The sequence below is a fragment of the Myotis daubentonii genome, chromosome 6 (genome assembly GCF_963259705.1).
Source record: "Myotis daubentonii chromosome 6, mMyoDau2.1, whole genome shotgun sequence".
Lineage (NCBI taxonomy): Eukaryota > Metazoa > Chordata > Mammalia > Chiroptera > Vespertilionidae > Myotis > Myotis daubentonii.
Genome location: NC_081845.1, coordinates 82,827,385 through 82,845,628, shown reverse-complemented (window position 1 = coordinate 82,845,628; position 18,244 = coordinate 82,827,385). Strand labels below are relative to the sequence as shown.

General features: G+C 42.2%; 1 protein-coding gene across 1 annotated transcript; it reads left to right on the top strand.

The window, feature by feature from the left end:
* The first annotated feature begins 5,019 nt into the window (after positions 1-5,019).
* Positions 5,020-17,655, top strand: ANKRD66 (ankyrin repeat domain 66). Its single transcript, XM_059699663.1, has 4 exons — positions 5,020-5,357; positions 10,881-11,052; positions 12,904-13,132; positions 16,740-17,655. The coding sequence occupies exons 2-4, from the start codon at positions 10,890-10,892 to the stop codon at positions 16,939-16,941; spliced, it is 594 nt and encodes a 197-aa protein (XP_059555646.1). The 5' UTR covers positions 5,020-5,357; positions 10,881-10,889; the 3' UTR covers positions 16,942-17,655.
* The last annotated feature ends 589 nt before the right edge of the window (positions 17,656-18,244 follow it).

The following is an 18,244-nucleotide window of genomic DNA, read 5'->3' as shown; positions in this document are numbered from 1 at the left end:
TATGGCTTTTTCACATGTGTGATCTGAAACTCAGGGAAAATTTGTTGTGAATTTGTCCCCTACAAAGGGACTTCCTCGAGACAGTTGGGACAGAAGCAACAGGTCTACGGGAGACAGTAGAAAAGATTAATTGACTGGACAAGGGTTGCTACATGGAAAAGGTATTAGATACAAAGTCAGCATGTGAGGGAGCTACATAGACCCACATTCGGGTTGTGCAGCACCCAGTGAGGCTAAGAGGAGAACCAAGCTATGCCTCGGAAGGATACAAGATGATAAAGTAACATCTTCAGTGAATATGGCCAACCTGGAAATCCTAACTCCCCAGAGCAAGACTCCATGAGCCTCTTGCTGGCTTGGCACACATCTCCAGTTTGTGCTGACTGCAGCGATGCTGGAATCCCAGACCCAGCACATCCCCTTTCTCTAGTCTAATCTCAGGGACAGTCCAAGATGTCAACCTAACTCCTCCTTCCTGATCAGGAAGCTCCGTGAAAGCTTCTACAGTATGCACATAAGCGGAAGGGAACAAAAGATTCGGAAGCCTCAAATGGAACCCGACTCTCACCTTCCCAGGCCCAGAGGCAGAGTCTGAGTTTGATCAGCTCTCCCACTCTCCACAGGAAGTAGGCAGCCCCAGTCTGAGCATGTTTAAGCCCTCTGAGCCTCCATATCCTGGCTTGTGAACTATCTATATCTCCGACTTAGTTAAGACTGATGCGATAATGCCCATAAAACACCTAGAACAATACCTGATGCACAAAGGCATTCGACAAATCTTTCATTTCCTTCTTGCCACTCCCAGTTCCCATGTCACCATTCTGTCCACCTCACTGTATTGCCTCTTTCAGTATTGGTTTGAAATTGAAAATGCAGCACTTTTGCATGTGCTTTTGATTTACCATCTCCAGAGGCAATGCAGCAGAGTAGATAAGACCATACTTTCTGTAACCAAACTCCCTGGGTTGTCGATGACTAGCTTTGTCACCTTAGGCCTTACTTGATTCCTATGTGCCTTAGTTCACTCTTCTGCAAAGTAGGGATAATACTTGCACCTGTTCCACATGATTAAACTTATTAATATGTGTTAGAGCACTGAGAACAAAACCTATATGGCCTTCTTATTAGCATCTTCTTTCGAATTGGAGGGAAGTGGATGAGAATCAATTCACAGTGGCCTGAGCAGGGATCAATAGTAAGCTGTGAATATGCAAAGGAGTGGCAAAGCTGCTCAGCCCAGACTTGAACTTGTGGTCACTGTACATCAGCTCTGCATGCTGAGCTTAACTAGGGCGGGGAAGGTTGTAAGAGATGAATTAAGACCTAGTAGCAGTGTGACTTTTATGAAATAAGTTCATGTCAGTAGGTCTCAATACTTGCATCTATAAAGTGAATTTTTAATTCATGACTTCTAGAATTCCTTCCTGATTTAAAAATGGTTTTGACTCTATGGGGGAAAAGAATTCAGAAATTTTAGTCCCTGTGCTTTAGTCATTGTGACCACAGGTTGATGGCTGGCCCACAGATATTACTCGGTGATCTCAGTGGCTATCATGACACGGGCAAGAGAACCTTGAGGGTAGATTTTTGACATTAACCCCAGATGAAGTTATTCATCAGGTCACACTGATGACACTGAAAAGCATTTACCACACAAATTCAGTTTCCCATTAGCAGATTCACTACTTGTAGTATACAAAAAATTAATATTTTTATAAAATCAGGATATGTCTTCATCTCATTTTTATATGGTCTTGTGTGCTATTTGTGTCAAAATTTTAATCTTTTTAGATCAAAGCATACCCTTCTTAAGTCATTTCTTCATCACCTTACTCTTGACTTATGAGAAATCCTGGAGGCCTCTCCCTTTGGTTTCCTCATTTCTGGTCAGCTCATGGCTTATCAAGAAATTGGGGCTCAGAAACCCATTACAGGTTTCCCCCACTATCCAAAACTAGAGGTGCCTATGAAACTTTTAGTAAGCTGAAATGGCATAAAGCAAAGATGTGATTATCATTCATTTATATGGAAACATTTTGAGTGTTCTCAGACCCCAAAATAACCTACCAAAATATGCCAAATATGCTTAATTACATCTGGCCTTACAATAAGCTTACTTAGGCTTCTCTGATACCTTACAACTCATCTTGCTGAGGAAGCACAAGGTAGAGCACAGATGTTCAGAGACCCAGCTCAGACCCCTGGTGGTTAGATGCTGAGATGCTGAGTGTGGTTCCTGGGAAGGAGCTTGATGGGGCCGCTCTCGCTGCTTGGGGTGCCTGCTGCCTCTAGTAACAACTGCTGTAAGAACAAACACTGAACTATTTTTGCAAAAGCGAAAATCCTCTTTGGATGTTTTTCAGATAGCAAAAATAGGTACTAATATAGGTCTTTCATAAGAGCAAAGTGACATAATGCTAACTTTCAAAAAGTGGGGGACAGGTGTATGTATTAGGGAAGGAACCATGTGGCAGGGTGAGGGGGGTGGCCCCAGATGCATGCAATTTGTGAATGACAACAGCTCCCCCTCTTCCCATGGGATCCTTATCAGACTGCAGCTTCCTTGAGGGGGTGGGCTCTGTCCTTGAATCTTTGCCTCATTCCACACTTACTAGTTGCTTATAAAATATCTATTTGTTGAATAAAATCAAGCTGAATTGGAGCTGTTCTGGTGCTTAGAAAGCTTATAAGACACTGAGCCCTTTGGGGTTGGGCATGGGATCTCATCTGAATCGTTTCCTGCCTGTCATAGGCATTCATTAAACCCCACCCTCTTTGACATGGTTGCCCATTACTCTTCTTAACCTTTAGTTTCTGTGGGGCTCTATTCCCCTGGTTTCCCTCCTATCTCCCTGACAGTGCTTCTGAATCTTCTTTGATAATTCATCCTTTGTTATCGGATCTCTGAATGATGGCAGGCCTCAGGGCTTGGGTCTCCCTCCTCTCTGTACCTGCTACCTTTAATGCCACCTTTATGCTGACAATTCCAAATGTGTATCTTTAGCTCAAAAGCCACAGAATTTTGGTCTCCTATTTGATAATTTGGATGCCTTACAGGAACCTCAAAACTTAACACAGAACATTTAATTTAAACTAGCCTTCTGCTACCCAAACCTGGCCCCCCTCGAGTCATCGCTATGCCATCAAATGTCACCACCTCACACCAAAGTGGTCAAACCAGAAGCCCAATGATCATCCTTGATCCCTCCATTTCCCTGACCACTCATATAGAACCCATTGACAAGTCCTGTGAAAAGTCCCTCCTAAATAATTCTTTTAAAAATACATTTTTATTTATTGATTTAAAAGAGAGAGAAAAAAACATCGCTTACTTATTTATGCACTCATTGGTTGATTCTTGTATGTGCTCTGACTGGGGATTGAACCCACAACCTTGGCATATCAGGACAAAGCTCTAACCAACTGAGCTACCCAGACAGGGCCCTAAATAGTTCTTGATTTCAATCATTTCTCTACATGTCACTGCCAAATGCAACAAGCCACTACTCTTTCCTGTCTGGACTTCAGCAATAGGTTTCTCAATGATTATCTTGTTTTTCATTTTGTTTCTCTTTAGTCTCTACCCCATGTACAAGCCAAAGTCACCTTAAAAATATATATAAATTGCACCATCTTGTTCCTTGCTTAATGAAAGGGCGAGGGCTACGCCCTCCATATTGCCCCAAATCCTCCATGTTGGGGCAGCAGCCATGTGCTCGGCAAGGCTTCTTCCTGGAAGCCCAAGCCTCTGCTAGCCACACCCAGGATTTCTCTAAACTAACCAATGACAATCAAGGGACGTGCGCATCATAGATATGACCACATCCTGTGTAACGAGACACCGACTTGCACCTGGCCAATCAGCAGGGCCCACAGTCTCCTCTCCTCCCCTTACTCCACCCCCCTATAAAACTCCTCTTCCCACTGGGTTAGCTCTCTCTCTGCCACTTGCTGCTGCGTCAGTAAGGAGGGTGGGGAGCCAAGCCTGGGTTTGAATAAAAGACTCTCTGTTTTTGCATCGGACTCGGCTGGCTCCCTGTTGGTCTACTGGGGATCTTGAAATCTGGGCATAACACTTAAAACCTTTCAATGACTTCTCCTTGTACTTGGAATAAAATCCAAAATCTTTGCTGTTTCCTAGGAGACCCTGAATGATGTAGCCTTTGCCTATCTTCTTCCACTTGTCCCACACCACACAGACTACCCACATCCTCCTCCTCTTTATTTCTCACTTAAGCCAAGCTGTTTCCCTCCCTCTGCCTGAAACACCTTCCCTAGCTCCTCAGATGCCTGGCTCCTCTCATGCCAGGACTCAGCTCAAATGTCACCATTTAAGGACATCCATGATCACCCTCCTTCCTCAGTATTCTCCAACATTGACCATTGTTTGTTCACGACACTAGTAGAAGTTGTAATTTTACAGGTATACATTTATTTGTTTTCTTATTGTCTGTCTTTTTTATTGGACTCTAGGCTCAAAGAAGAGAGGAACAATGAGTAGTACCTTGTTCTCCATGTGGCCCAGTATAGTGTCTGGCAGATATAATGCATTCAATAAATACATTTGGGGAGAAAGAAAATAAATACAGAAATACATGTAAAAAGGAAGGGGAAAGAAAAAAAGAGAGAGAAAAGAAGGAGGAGGGGAAGGAAGAGGTAAAGGAGGAGAAGATAGGGGAGAAAAAAAGAATGGGATAGATGGATGATAGAGAAAGAGAGGAAAAGAGGAGGGAGGAAGAAGGTCTTTTAGACCAGCATCGTCCTAAAGATAGATGCTTAGAGTAATGGAGCAGAAAAAGAAGGCAAGGAGAAACTACCCAAAGTTTTCCTCCTTTCCTCCCTCCCACACTCCCTCCCTCCCTCCCTCTCTGCCTTCTCTACCTTGTGCCAGGTGGGTCATAAGTTATTTCAGCTACTCACCTTTCACAGCCCCAGGGAAAGGTGTAAACACTTCATTTTATTGGTGAGAAAAAAGAGGCTCAGCAAAGTTAAGGGCTTTGCCCAAGATCTCCTAGCTGGTTCCGAATGTGAGGAGGCCACCTTGTCCCCACTACTCCACAGTGTCATGTGGACTGTCAACCATACTTTTAATTTTCATATTTCTTTATTAAATGCTATTTGAAATGAACCTGTTAGGAACCACCTTGGACTACAGAGCAGAATGGAATTGCTGGCCAGTTTCAGTGCAAAGCAGAGGGGCAGCCCCCATCCACCGGACAGTCACGGCTTAGTGAAGCTGAGGTTGACTGACGGACTTTAATGAGGAAGGAGGCGTCAGTTTCCATGGTGTGAAACAACAAGACTTTGGCAGCCAAGACTCCTTGCCAGCCCTGAGCACCTCAGTTTCAAACAAGACAGTAAGTATTTGTATATTACTCTTGTCTTCAGATATTTACTGCAGTTACTGTAGATCATTCATATTTATTAGAGCTTATAATTACTGGCTATTTTTTTACATTGAGACACTTGAACCAGGAAGATAGAAATTCAAGTGCACTTAAATATACAGGGATTCATGTGAAGGGAAATTTGCCAAAGTTTAGTAGTCGGTGGTAGGCTAGTGAATTGTATGTTTTCTACAAATAACTTTTTGTGTTGTTTTTTTTTAAGAAAGCGTCTAATTTATAGTATCCTTTATTTTTTCAAACAGCTTTGTTGAGTTATAATTTACATACCATAAAATTCTCCTTTTTAAAGCACACAATTCAGTGATTTTTAATGTACTCAAAGTTATAAAAGTATCACCCTCCACTATTTAATTTTAGAACATTTCATCACCACAAAGAAAAATCTTGTACTCCTTCCCAGTCACTTCCCACCCCACCTCATTCCAGCCCTAGGTAACCAATAATCGACATTCAATATAGATTTGCCTATTCTGGACATTTCACATAAATGGAATCATACAAACATGCAAGCTTTTGTGATTGGCTTCTTTCACTTAGCCTGTTTTCAGGGGTCATCCTTGTTTTCGCATGTATCAGCACCGCATTCTTTTTATTGTCAGTTAATATTCCTTGTATGAATATCCCACATTTTATTTATGCATTTATCCATTCATGGACATTTGGATTGTTTGCACTTTAGGGCTAGTATTAATAATGCTGCTGTGAATATTTATGTACAAGCTTTTATGTGGACATATGTTTTCATTTCTTTTAGGTATATACCTAGGATTGGAGTTACTGGTCATATATAATTGCTCTATGTTTACCTTTTAAAGAACTACCAAACTGTTTTCCAAAGTGGCTTCCCCATTTCATATTCCCACCACAGTATATGAGGGCCCCAATTGCTCTACATCCTTATCAACACTTGTTTTTACTTGTCTTTTTTATTATAGTTATTGTAGTGGGTGTGGAGTGGTGTCTCATTATGGTTTTGATTTGCATTTGCCTAATGACTAATGGGGTTGAGCACCTTTTCATGTGCTGATAGGCTATGTGCATATTTGTTTTGGAGAAACTTCTGTTTATATTCTTTGACCATTTTTAATTGACTGATTTGTTTTTTTATTGTCAAGTTCTAATGGTTCTTTATATTTTTTGGATACAAATTTCTTATCACATCTATGATTTGAAAAGATTTTCTCCCATTTGGTGGTTGCTTATACTTTCTCAAAGGTATCGTTTACAGGACAAAAGTTTTTAATTTTAGTGAAATACAGTTGATTTAATTTTTTCTTTTGTTGCTTGTGCTTTTATTGTCCTATCTATGGACCATTGCCTCACCAGGGGTGGGGAACGTCCAGCCCGTGGGCTGCATAAGGCCCGCATAATCGTTCGGTTCGGCCCTGTCCGGACATTAGGGTGAGTTAATTAAATGTTTGACCCAATCTAGCAGACTAATTTTTAAGTTGATAATTTTGTATGGCTAGGGGATTATGCTATACATATCCAAGTGGCCCTTGGCAGAAAAAAGGTTCCCCACTCCTGGCTTAACCCAATGTGATGAAGAGTTACCACCATGTTTTCTCCTAACAGTTTTAGTTTTAGGACATATATTTAGGTCTGTGATATATTTTAAGTTAAGTTTTGTATATGACAAGAGGTAGACAACCAACTTCATTCTTTTGGCTATCCAGTTGTGTTAGTACCATTTAGAGACTATTCCCCACTGAATTTTCCTGGCACTTTTGTTGAAAATCAGTTATTTGACCATAAACATAATGGTTTATTTCAGACTCTCAGTTCTATTCCATTGCTCTTTATGTCTACCTTTTTGCCACACAACATACTTTGTACCACACTGTCATGATTATTGTATCTTTGTAGTAAGTTTAAAAATCAGGAAGTGTGAATCCTACTTTGTTCTTTTTTTTTTTTTTTTCAAGATTGCTTTGGCAATTCTGAGTCCCTTGCATTTGAGCTTTTAGGATCAGTTTGTTAATTTCTCTGCAAATAAATTTAGCTACCTACTCATTGAGAACGTCTACTTATATTATAAGTTATCCATGGGAAGTTGTGGAATTTCCTTGGTGTGAACTCAAATGTGGAACAAATGGGACTAATTTAAGTGTAAACCTGCTTACAGGTTTGTGTGAATGGCAAGCAAAGAAAGAGGCTCCCACGCACTGATTCTAAAAATGATTTGGCTTCCTGTGATACCTGCAGGGTAGAAGCTGTCTAGTACCTCTGTTCACCATGTTATCTTATCATTGATCGAATGCTCCAGTATAAGGGTTTTCTACTAAGACAAACAAGCCAAGAAGATAAAATCCTGTGTCATCTTCTGTTACCTAATGTACACACTCAGCACCCACTTCATGCACAAAGGCCCGTCCTTGTCCTTCGCACTCAGACATGCTGAGCCACTTTGGGCTGAGGCCCAGGCATCTGTTGTTTACACCCACCAGTGAGCCAGCCAGACTGCCTACGCCTTGTGGATGCAGAGACATTGCCACTCAAATGTGGCTTGTGAACTACTAGATGCTCTGGGGACTTGTTACAGGCCCATCCCAGTCCAGCTGAGTCAGGATCTGCATTTTAACAAGATCCCAGATGCTTTACATACACCAGAGGTTGGTAACTACAGGCCAAATCTGGCTCCCTCCCTGTTTCTGTAGGCGCATGGTCACCACCTGTGGAGGTGGGCCTCACTGGGCAAGGACTGTGAGCCTCTGAGAGACAGCTGAGGTCACTCTCTGTGCCCCCCATACCCCCTCAACTCCCAGCACATGCCTCCTGAGCCCGCTGCTGTGCTGCCCAGGGTCCTGCTGGTCACCACCTACACCTTGGGGACTCTGCTACTGGCAACTGCAGGGCAGTGAGTAGAATCATAATCCAGTCAAGTTGCCTTGCCTCCTGCCAGCTACCAACTTGTGACAGTCAGGCTCCTGGAGAGGAGAGAGAGCATGCCGGCATCTGGGCGTCACCTACGCACAGTGAGTGACCTTCCCACAGGCCAGGCCCCTCCCACTCTGGCAGGTGGCCCTGAGAATGTCTCAAGCTGAGGGCTGGCGGTCACTAAGCATGCTCACCTACCAGCACCAGCCCTTCCTCCCCCAGGAAGGCCCCTCCCCCATAAACAGGGCAAGAGTTTATCTTGTTACCGAACCGTCTTGATTTTGCCTGGTGGTCTACCGAGCCTAAAAAATGTCCTATTTCTCCTTTTTCAAGAGAAGTTTGTGGTCTACACATTAAAGGTGGAGCTACTTGCACTTTGCAGAATGTGCCTGAGCTGGGACCCTCCACCACTGTCAGTGCCCAAAATGACTCTTATTCATCATTCAGGGACCCGGCTTAGGTTGTTTTCAGAGAGAAGTGCCTTTTACTTCCTAATGTTTCCTCTGTCCCCAGAAAGTCCTCGCCATCCTAACACTTTGGGCTTGCTTGCGGATTACGGTACTTCCTTCTCTTCTCTCCCACTTGGAATGGCCCTCATACGTCCATGCACATCGGACTCACCTGAGGACCCACTATGACACAGATTGCTCCTCCCACCCCAGTTTCTGACCCACTAGGTCTGATTTGGGGCCCAATCATTTGCATTTCTAGAAGGCCCTGGGTGCTGCTGCTTCTTGAGATCTCACTTCATTGTTGAGATGGAAGAGACATTTTTAACAGCCCCTTCTCTAGGGGCTCTGTTCTCATTCCTCTTTCCTATATCTCAGCCCTTTTTTTGTTATATCGGTAATTCTCATACTTTTCCGTCTCAGGACTTTACACTCTTAAAAATTACTGAGAATCCCGGAGGGAAGTTTTATTGTTTGTTTTTTAAATATTTTTAATGATTTTAGACAGAAAGAGAGAAGGGAGAGGGAGAGAGAGAAAGAAACAACAATCGACTGCCTTCTACACACCAACTACTGGGGATTGAGCCCAAAACCCGGGCAGGTGCCCTGACCGGGAATCGAACCAGTGATCTCTCAGTGCATGGGATGACGATCAACTGAGCCACACTGGCCAAGGCCCAGACGAGGGTTTTTAAAATGTGGATTATAGCTATCAATAATTACTATATTAGAAATTAAAACTGAGAACATTGAAAAAATGTGTATTAATTCATTTGCAAAAATCATAAGCCTACAAGATAATAAAATACTGTAATTTTTATGAAAAATAACTTTTCCTAAAACAAACAGTGTGAGAAGAGTGGCGTTGTTTTGCTTTTTTTGGTCAAATCTCTTTAATATTTGGTTTAATAGAAGACACCTGTATTCTATCTACTTCTGCATTCAGTTTGTTGTTCTGGTTGAAATACGTAAAGAAAATACGGTTTCACACGTATATGAAGTTGAAAAAGGGAGGAGCATTTTATACCCTTTTCAAATATTGTGAATATTTTTCTTTGATATACACCAAAAGTAGACAAGTGGAAGTGCTTTAAATGTTATGTGGAATCTGAAATGGTCTGTGTGTTTTCCATACTTTAAATTAAAATTCATTACACTGAAATCCATTGGCCTGTTTGGAATGGATCCCTGTACCCATGCATTTGCTAACATCATGCACTTGTCCTACAGAAAATACTGGCTGACAGAGTTCTGCAGACATTCCAAACGTTGATATATTTCATTATTTTTTAATTCCTTTTACTAAGTCATATAATCAAGAGTAAAAATTTGATGAAAATGAACAATTCTTACTGCTTTAGTTTCTTTACTGAAACTAGCTTTTTCATTCTTTAAAATACATGTGTGCGGTGGTAAAGGATACCATGACTGCTAGTCCAGTCTGGGCCACTGCCCACTTCTGCCTCTCTTCGTGCTAAGGCGCTTGCAGTTTTCTACACCTTTGTTTGTGAACCATCAGGGCAATTTTCAGTACAGTGTACAAGGCCAATGACATTTTAATGTTATAATGAAAGTAGTTTTGACTTTATGGACTTCCTAAAAAACTCTCAGGGCTTCCTAAGCATTATAGACTATAACTGGAGAACGGTTGGTTTATGTCTTAATGCTGTAACTAATTCAGCCATTTTATTTGTATGTTTATATTTTGTCTACCTCCTGAATTGATGGAGTAATCGTATTTAATTTCCACAGAGTATATGTTCTGTGCCCAGAATAAGCTTTTCACATGGATTGTCACTGTATCCTCACAGCAACCCTGGCAAATTACACCCATTCTACAGGTGAGGAGCTTAAGGCACAGAAATACACAATCAGATCAGTGTCACGCTACTAGCCCTGGAAGATGGTTTGAGATCAAAGAACTAATTCCAGCCCATGACTTTAGCCTGGAGTTCTGTAGGCAGAGGAGAGCCATTGATAGTTTTGGGCAGGTGACTGGCATGCACCAACCACAGTAGCTAAGATCTAAATGTACACTCAGCAGAGCACACACATGAAACAACCCTGGATGCAAATTTAGGGTAAAGACTCCTCACTAGGAGTAAAGGGTTGTAGATAATTTCCTACGTGGCATGTTTCCCCACAGTTTTTTGTCATGGAATCGACGCGAATGTCAGACATGACAAAGCTCCATCAAGCTGTGGCTGCAGGGGACTATACTCTAGTGAGAAAGATTTTGAAGAAAGGTCTCTGTGACCCAAACTACAAGGACGTGGACTGGAATGACCGAACCCCACTTCACTGGGCTGCAATCAAAGGTGAGTGGGCAATGCCAAGCAGAGTCCATCCCCTGCAGTCTATTGTACCAATCAGCATCTGTGAGGGGTAGCCAGAAGAACATTCTTTTTATTTTTTTTAATCCTCAACCAAGGATATCATTTTTTATTTGTTTTATTGGTTTATTTTTAGAGAGAGAGGAAGGGAGAGAGAGAGAGAAAGAGAGAGAGAGACATCGATGCCCGATGGAACATTTCAATCTGAGCACCACCACTTACTAGTTGTAGCACCTTGACAAGTATTTAATGTCTCTAAGCCTTAGTTTATTCATCTGCATAATGGGGACAATAATGCTATCTTAGAGTCTTGTAGTGAGAATTCAGTGAGATAATGGGTGTACAGTGCCCAGCACATAGTCTACTCTCAGTTAATGTTAATCCTCTGCCCTCTTGACCGCTAGCAGGATGGGAGCATTATTCCTGTAGTAGGACAAGGACTTCGTCTGTTCATTGCTGTATCCCCCATGCCTAACGATGGCTTAGTTATAAAATTGGAGGAGGAAAATGGCAAAAATTCAACTAATGGGCTTGTCAAGGCCTTTGGCAATAGAATACCATTGAAGAGTCTTAAGTAAGAAAGTGTTATAGTCCACTTTGCTTTCTAAAAATGTTTTGTTCCTGTATGCAGAATGGACTGGCTGCAGAGAAAACAGGTGGGAGGATTCTGTAGAAATTTAAGTACAATGTCATGGTAGCTATACTAGGGCACCTTTTAGCAAACATCTGTCATAGGCTGAGTACTATGCTATGTACTTTAGATCTATGATTTTATTTGTACTTCACTAGAACTTAGTGAGGTAAGTAGTAATATCCTTAATTTACAAGTGAGAAAACTGAGCCTTAGACATCTGTTGCTGATCCGGTGTGCCATAGATAGTAAGTGGTATTTATCGTCAAGCATGAACCCCCATCTATCTGGCTAGAAAGCCTGTGCAATTAATGTTTGCTAGCTATATTGTAAGTAAAACTTCAAATATTTTTTTAAGTCAGGTATAATTTATTTATAACATTATATCAGGTTCAGGTGTGCAACATAATAATTTGATTTTTATATATATTGTGAAATGATCACCACAAAAGTCTAATTAACATCCATCACCAACCTTAGTTATAAATTATTTTTTCTTGTCATAACTTTGAAGATCTACTATCTTAGCAACTTTCAAATAGGCAGCACAGAATTATTAACTACAGTCACCATGCTGTACATTACATCCCCATGACCTTATATTTTATAACTGAAAGTTTGTACCTTTTGACTATCCTAACCCATTTCACACATCCCCCATAGCTACAACCAACCAATATAATCTGTTCTCTGTACCTATGAACTTAGCTTTTGTTACTTAGATTCCACATATAAGTGAGGTCATACAGTATCTGTCTTTCTCTGTCTGACATGTCTTTCTCTATCTGGCTTAGCATAATGCCCTCAAGGTCCATCCATGCTGTAGCGAAATATTTGTTTTTGAAATCAGCCTGGAGACTGCCAAAAGCAGGGGGCTTGCCAGTGCCAACATAGGCAGGGGTAGAGTGACTTGGGAGGGAAAGCAGGATTTCTAGGCAGGGCTGGGAGGGGTGTGTCTGGGAGGAGTGTGTCTGGGAGGAGTAGAGGAAATATTTAAGAGGGCCTCAGCCCCTGGGTGAGTGAGAGCTTGGTTCCTGAGGGTAAGGGTACTGAGAGGAAAAAGGGAGGAGGGAAAGATGCTGAGCAGCTGGAGGGGCCTCAAAGGCCAATGTCTTCCCTCTTTTGTGCTATCTAGACTAACCGTGGCCTCGGGCCAGTGGAGACATTTTCATTTTAACCTTCTCTTTCTTCTTGGTGCATGTAAGGGCATATGGAGGTGATGAAGCTCCTCATACAGTGCGGAGCCAGACCCTGCCTGGTAACTGCTGTGGGCTGGACCCCAGCTCACTTTGCAGCTGAGTCGGGCCATCTGCATGTGCTCAAAATGCTCCATGCATTGCACGCCGCCATCGACGCCCCCGACTTCTTTGGAGACACGCCGAAGAGGATCGCACAGATCTATGGGCAGAAAGCCTGTGTCACATTCCTGGAGAAGTAAGTTCCATTTCTTTCCAACTCTAGGAAGGGCAGGGAAAGAGGAGCCTGTGATCAAGTCTTTGCTGACTCTGTGATCTCAGGTCAATGAGAATGAAATGAGGAAATCCAGGCAACTATTGTTTGAGGTTTGTTTTTTTAAATACATTTTTATTGATCTCAGAGAGGAAGGGAGAGGGAGAGAGAGACAGAAACATCAATGATGAGAAAGAATCATTGATGGGCTGCCTCCTGCATGCCCCACACTGGGGATTGAGCCCACAACCCGGGCATGTGCCCTTGGCTGGAATCGAACCTGAGACCCTTCAGTCCGCAGGCTGACATTCTATCCACTGAGCCAAACTGGCCAGCGCATGTTTAAGTTATTTTTTATTAATTTTTCACTGAAGAGACTAATTTGATGTAGAAACTGTAATGTGTTACATTATGTAAAATTGATTATTTTTAAATTATACAAATTATAATTTTTATAATTATACATTATGATAATTTTAATACCATGATACATAATGATTATAATTATTGTTGTAGATTATGCAAAAATGACCTCAGATAAGAGAGGTGGGACACCAGGTTTGAAAATGGGACGTGGTGTAATATTTATCATTGTGCTGAATCAGCTCTCATCCAAGTTACCAGGGAGTCTTATTGCTCTATCAATGGTCTCTTCTCAATTCACATCTTACCGCCACTTAATTTGATATCTGACATTTTTTCAAACTCTTCTCTCTTATTTCATCTGATGCTCCTTTATCTAATTCTTCTACCTAGCTGACTATTTTTTCTCATAATTTTGTCTAAGCTCTTATTCTTGCATGCTTTTTAGATGCAGAAATTCCTCAGGGTCCTGTTCTTGACTCTCCTCACTGACTTTCTCTGAGTAATCTCAGCCCCTGCCCAGTGACCAGTGGACGGCTGGGCATGAAAGACACCCCAGAATAACTGAGTGGGGGAAGCGTGGTTCCTCCAAATAGTCAGCAGTGCCATTACCAGGAAAGCTGGGCAAACAGTGCTGAGCAGACAGAAAAATGCATCATGTGTAAGTCATCTCTGCTTATCATCATCTCCCACAGGGAACTTCCCTCTGACAGTCATGGGGTTTTGAGAGAAGGAATCCTGGTTAAGAGGCAATTAATCTGGACATTAAAAGATGGCTAAGAGCTGGCTAATGAAGGAGGGAGAAAGATTTTTGATTGAGAGGAAAGACACCAAGTTGGAAGTGTTCATAGATTGTGTGTCCATGTGAGAAGGTAGTGGGATAGTGGAGAAGTGAGGGGCCTGGCTAAGTAGAGCATCACACCTCTAGAGAGAAGCGTAGAACAAGGTTGGGTGGACGTGTGGGTGACCTTAGTGAGATGGGCAAGCATATGAGTGTGAGCTCATTAGGGGCTGATCAGCAGAGTCACTCCTGTAGTGGAAGAGGCAGTGATGTTGTGCAGATAGGATTGGAGGCACTTAGATTCCAGGCAAGGAGATCACTTAAGGTCATGGCCGGCAAACTGCAGCTCGCGAGCCACATGCGGCTCTTTGGCCCCTTGAGTGTGGCTCTTCCACAAAATACCACGCGGGTGTGCACGTACAGTGCGATTGAAACTTTGTGGTCCATGCGCAGAAGTCGGTTTTCGGCCTGGGCGAGTCTATTTTGAAGAAGTACTGTTGATATTTGGCTCTGTTGACTAATGAGTTTGCCGACCACTGAAAGGAATTTCTTAAAAATTCATATTTTAAGGCCCTAGATCAGCGGTTCTCAACCTGTGGGTCGAGACCCCTTTGGGGGTCGAATGATCCTTTCACAGGGGTCGCCTAAGACCATCGGAAAACACATATATAATTACATATTGTTTTTGTGATTAATCACTATGCCTTAATTATGTTCCATTTGTAACAATGAAATTGGGGGTCATCACAACATGAAGAACTGTATTAAAGGGTCGCAGCATTACGAAGGTTGAGAACCACTGCCCTAAATGGTTTGGCTCAATGGATAGAGGGTCGGCCTGCAGACTGAAGGGTTCGATTCCAGTCTAGGGCACATGTCCAGGTTGAGGGCTCGATCCCCAGTAAGGGGCGTGCAAGAGGCAGCCAATCGATGATTCTCTCGCATCATTGATGTTTCTATCTCTCTCTCCCTCTCCCTTCCTCTCTGAAATCAATAAAAATATATTTTAAAAAATTCATGTTGTAAGTAGGTGAGCTCCTGGGTGAGGATGATGAAGAGAAAGGATGTACGAGAGAGTTTTTAAAGAAGCCTAGATAGTATTTGACTATTTTCTGAACATTCTCAGGACCCTAGGAGAACAATTCAACTTTTTGATCCAGCCTTGCTAAGTAGTACATCTCTCATTCAACAAATACTTTGGAGACCTACTATGTGCATGGCATTGAACTAGATACTAAAAAGGATAGAAAGATAAATCAGATACAATACTGGGACATCAAGCATTTCCCTGTCTAGGAGAGGAGATAACTTGTTTGCATAAATAGCAAGACTACTATCCTAAGAGCAGGGCAGAGGAGGTTCAGTGAATGTTGAGAGGGGCAAAATAGATGTGGCCTGATTATTGGGAGATCACTCCCAGCTTGTTGGGAGAATGGGGGCTGAGGGGCAAGCAGACTTGCTATCCTCTGAATGATCTGTGCTTTGTATAATGTTTTGCACTTAAAATACTGTTTGCCCTGCCTGTATCATCATCTTTCCTCTCAAATTCTATTGATCTTCATATTGGCTCAAGTTTTATCTCTATGAAGTGGTTTTTACCAATTTCTTTAAGCAAGTTACACACTCACCTTTGGCCTCATATACAAAACTAGTAACCCTGCGCATGAATCCGTGTGCCAGTAGCTCACTGCTGCCCTGCTATAGCTTCCCCCACACCCCCTCATAGCTTGCTGCCCTACCCCCTCCTGTAGCTCTCCACCACCCTCTTGTAGCTCACTGCCCCACCCTCCTGCTGATCTGTGATCCAGTCGTTACGCAGTTGGTCATTATGCAACAACCATTTTCATATTACATCTTTATTATATAGGATGGTACATAATATGTACACTTCCCATTTTCTTTGTGTGTGTGGCAGTCAATTCATCTATCTACTTTTCTATTTACCTCCCTATCTATCATCTGTAACTAGTTCTTCATGTGCATCCATCTACACGTACAGTACATATGCAATTACGAATAATTTTTATTTTCTTCCTTATATGCTTTTGTGCTTTTAAACTTTTTACAGTGAATAGACACGGCTTTCATAATTAGGAAAAAAATAAAATTACAAGTAAGTTAAGGAAAAAATGCCTCGTAATAAGATGCTGTCCCTGTGTAAACAGTGAGTACTTTAAGAATTAGCAGGGCCTCTTCAAGCTAAGTGCTAACTGATTCTGTCAACACCTTACTCCTCACGCACCGGTTTTCTCCACCTCCAAGTGGTTTCTTTAGTGTCTGAGTCCTCCCTAAGTGTATACTTGGAAATGCTTGAACGTGGCCTCTTTCCTTTGGGATGGACCCCTGAGGTGCCCAGGGTGTGTGCAGAGGCCTGAAAGAGACGCCCCTTTCAAAGCTGGGCCAGGCTCGCCTGCGCTCTCTGAGAGCCACTGTCTCCCCATCTTCTAGGGCCGAGCCCGAGTGCCGGGACCACCGCCTCACCGCCAGCCAGAAGGGGCTGCCGTTGGATCAGCGGGACCCGGACTGGGATGCCAAGAAAAGGGAGATGGAGCTGTCTCTTCCTTCCTCGAATCAAAACACTAATAAGAAAAAGCATAAGAAAAGTCGAGGCCCCACCAAGCTCAGCAATACCAAGGAGAGGAAAGTGTGAGAAGGCTGGGCCACAGAGGCTGGAACCTATGTTTTCTGGTGGGAGACTTTCCCTAGTACCAGAGTAGAGCTTGTCAGGCGTGTGTTGTCTTTACCTGATTTTACTCATAGGCCCTTATCCAGATGGCTTCTACTGGTAGCTCAAGACCTATCATTCAATCGGAAGTCTTGCCCTAAGGCTGTCCTTGCTATTGTGTCCTCACTAATACCTGCTGTCCACAGAATTACCAGCGGGAGACAAGTGTCAACTGCTTGCATTACCACTGATTTGGACTCGTCAGCTTCTCCTGACCTCCACATGCAATTACAGAATTCAAAAGAGTGCCTCCTAAGGGAAACTAGATTGTTTAAATGCAAAAAAAAAAAAAAAATTAAAGAATCACCAAAATACTGTTTAGCCAATCTATGAAAAAATTATTTGTTGTCACAAAGGCTAAGCAAAGAGATAAACAAATGTATGTCTCAGTTTCCAGCCATTTTTGTTGCTGTTGTGGCATAGGGGGCCACCACCTCAGCATGGCCATGTTACTCATGATCACCTCTACCCAGGAGGAGCGGTCCGGGCAAGAGACCAGCTCAATGGGACCTCACTGGAAACTCTATGGAATCAATGAGCGAGAGTATAAAACACGGGAACATGTGGTTACAGCTCTATTTATGGAATTATATATTTTAGGAAGTCTGATACAAATCAGGTATTTTCAATGAAACTATTGTATCCAAAGTGAGATGTGCTGTAAATGTAAAATACCTATCAGATTTTTGAAGACGTAGTACAAAAATGTAAAATAGCTCATCAATACTATTTAATGTTGATTACATGCTGAAATAATATTTTGGATACTGAGTTAAATAAAAGATACTATTAACATGAATTTACCTCTTTCCTTTCACTTAAAAAAAGTGGCTACTAAAATGTTTAAAATTATGTATGTGAATCGCTCCCCCCCGCCCCCATCAGACAACACTGCCATAGAAACTAAAAAAAAATATTTAAATCAGGCAACTGGCCTGGTGCACTTTAATTGGCTACCCCACATTCTAGGTTTACTATGTTCTTTGCCTAAAGCAATTGTTTTTGGGCACCTAACATCTTTATTACGCATTCCTCAATTAAAGCTTATGTTAATACAGGTCATGTTAAATTTGAAATTTCTGAAACGAATAGATGCTTGAACATCTTATAGGAAAGTAGTATAGCTGGCAGGATACCTTTCTAGTGTTCATCCACCCGAGCATCCCTCCCCTTTCTCTATGCCCTGCAGCTTACAGGGGTGGTTCCTGCTTGCCATGTTTGTGCTGAT

Excerpts from the sequence above, each read along its gene's own strand:
- ANKRD66 (XM_059699663.1), top strand. The coding sequence starts at position 10,890 with ATGGAATCGACGCGAATGTCAGACATGACAAAGCTCCATCAAGCTGTG. Across the intron at positions 11,053-12,903 it reads TCACTGGGCTGCAATCAAAG|GGCATATGGAGGTGATGAAG; the intron begins GTGAGTGGGCAA and ends GGTGCATGTAAG. Across the intron at positions 13,133-16,739 it reads TGTGTCACATTCCTGGAGAA|GGCCGAGCCCGAGTGCCGGG; the intron begins GTAAGTTCCATT and ends CCCATCTTCTAG.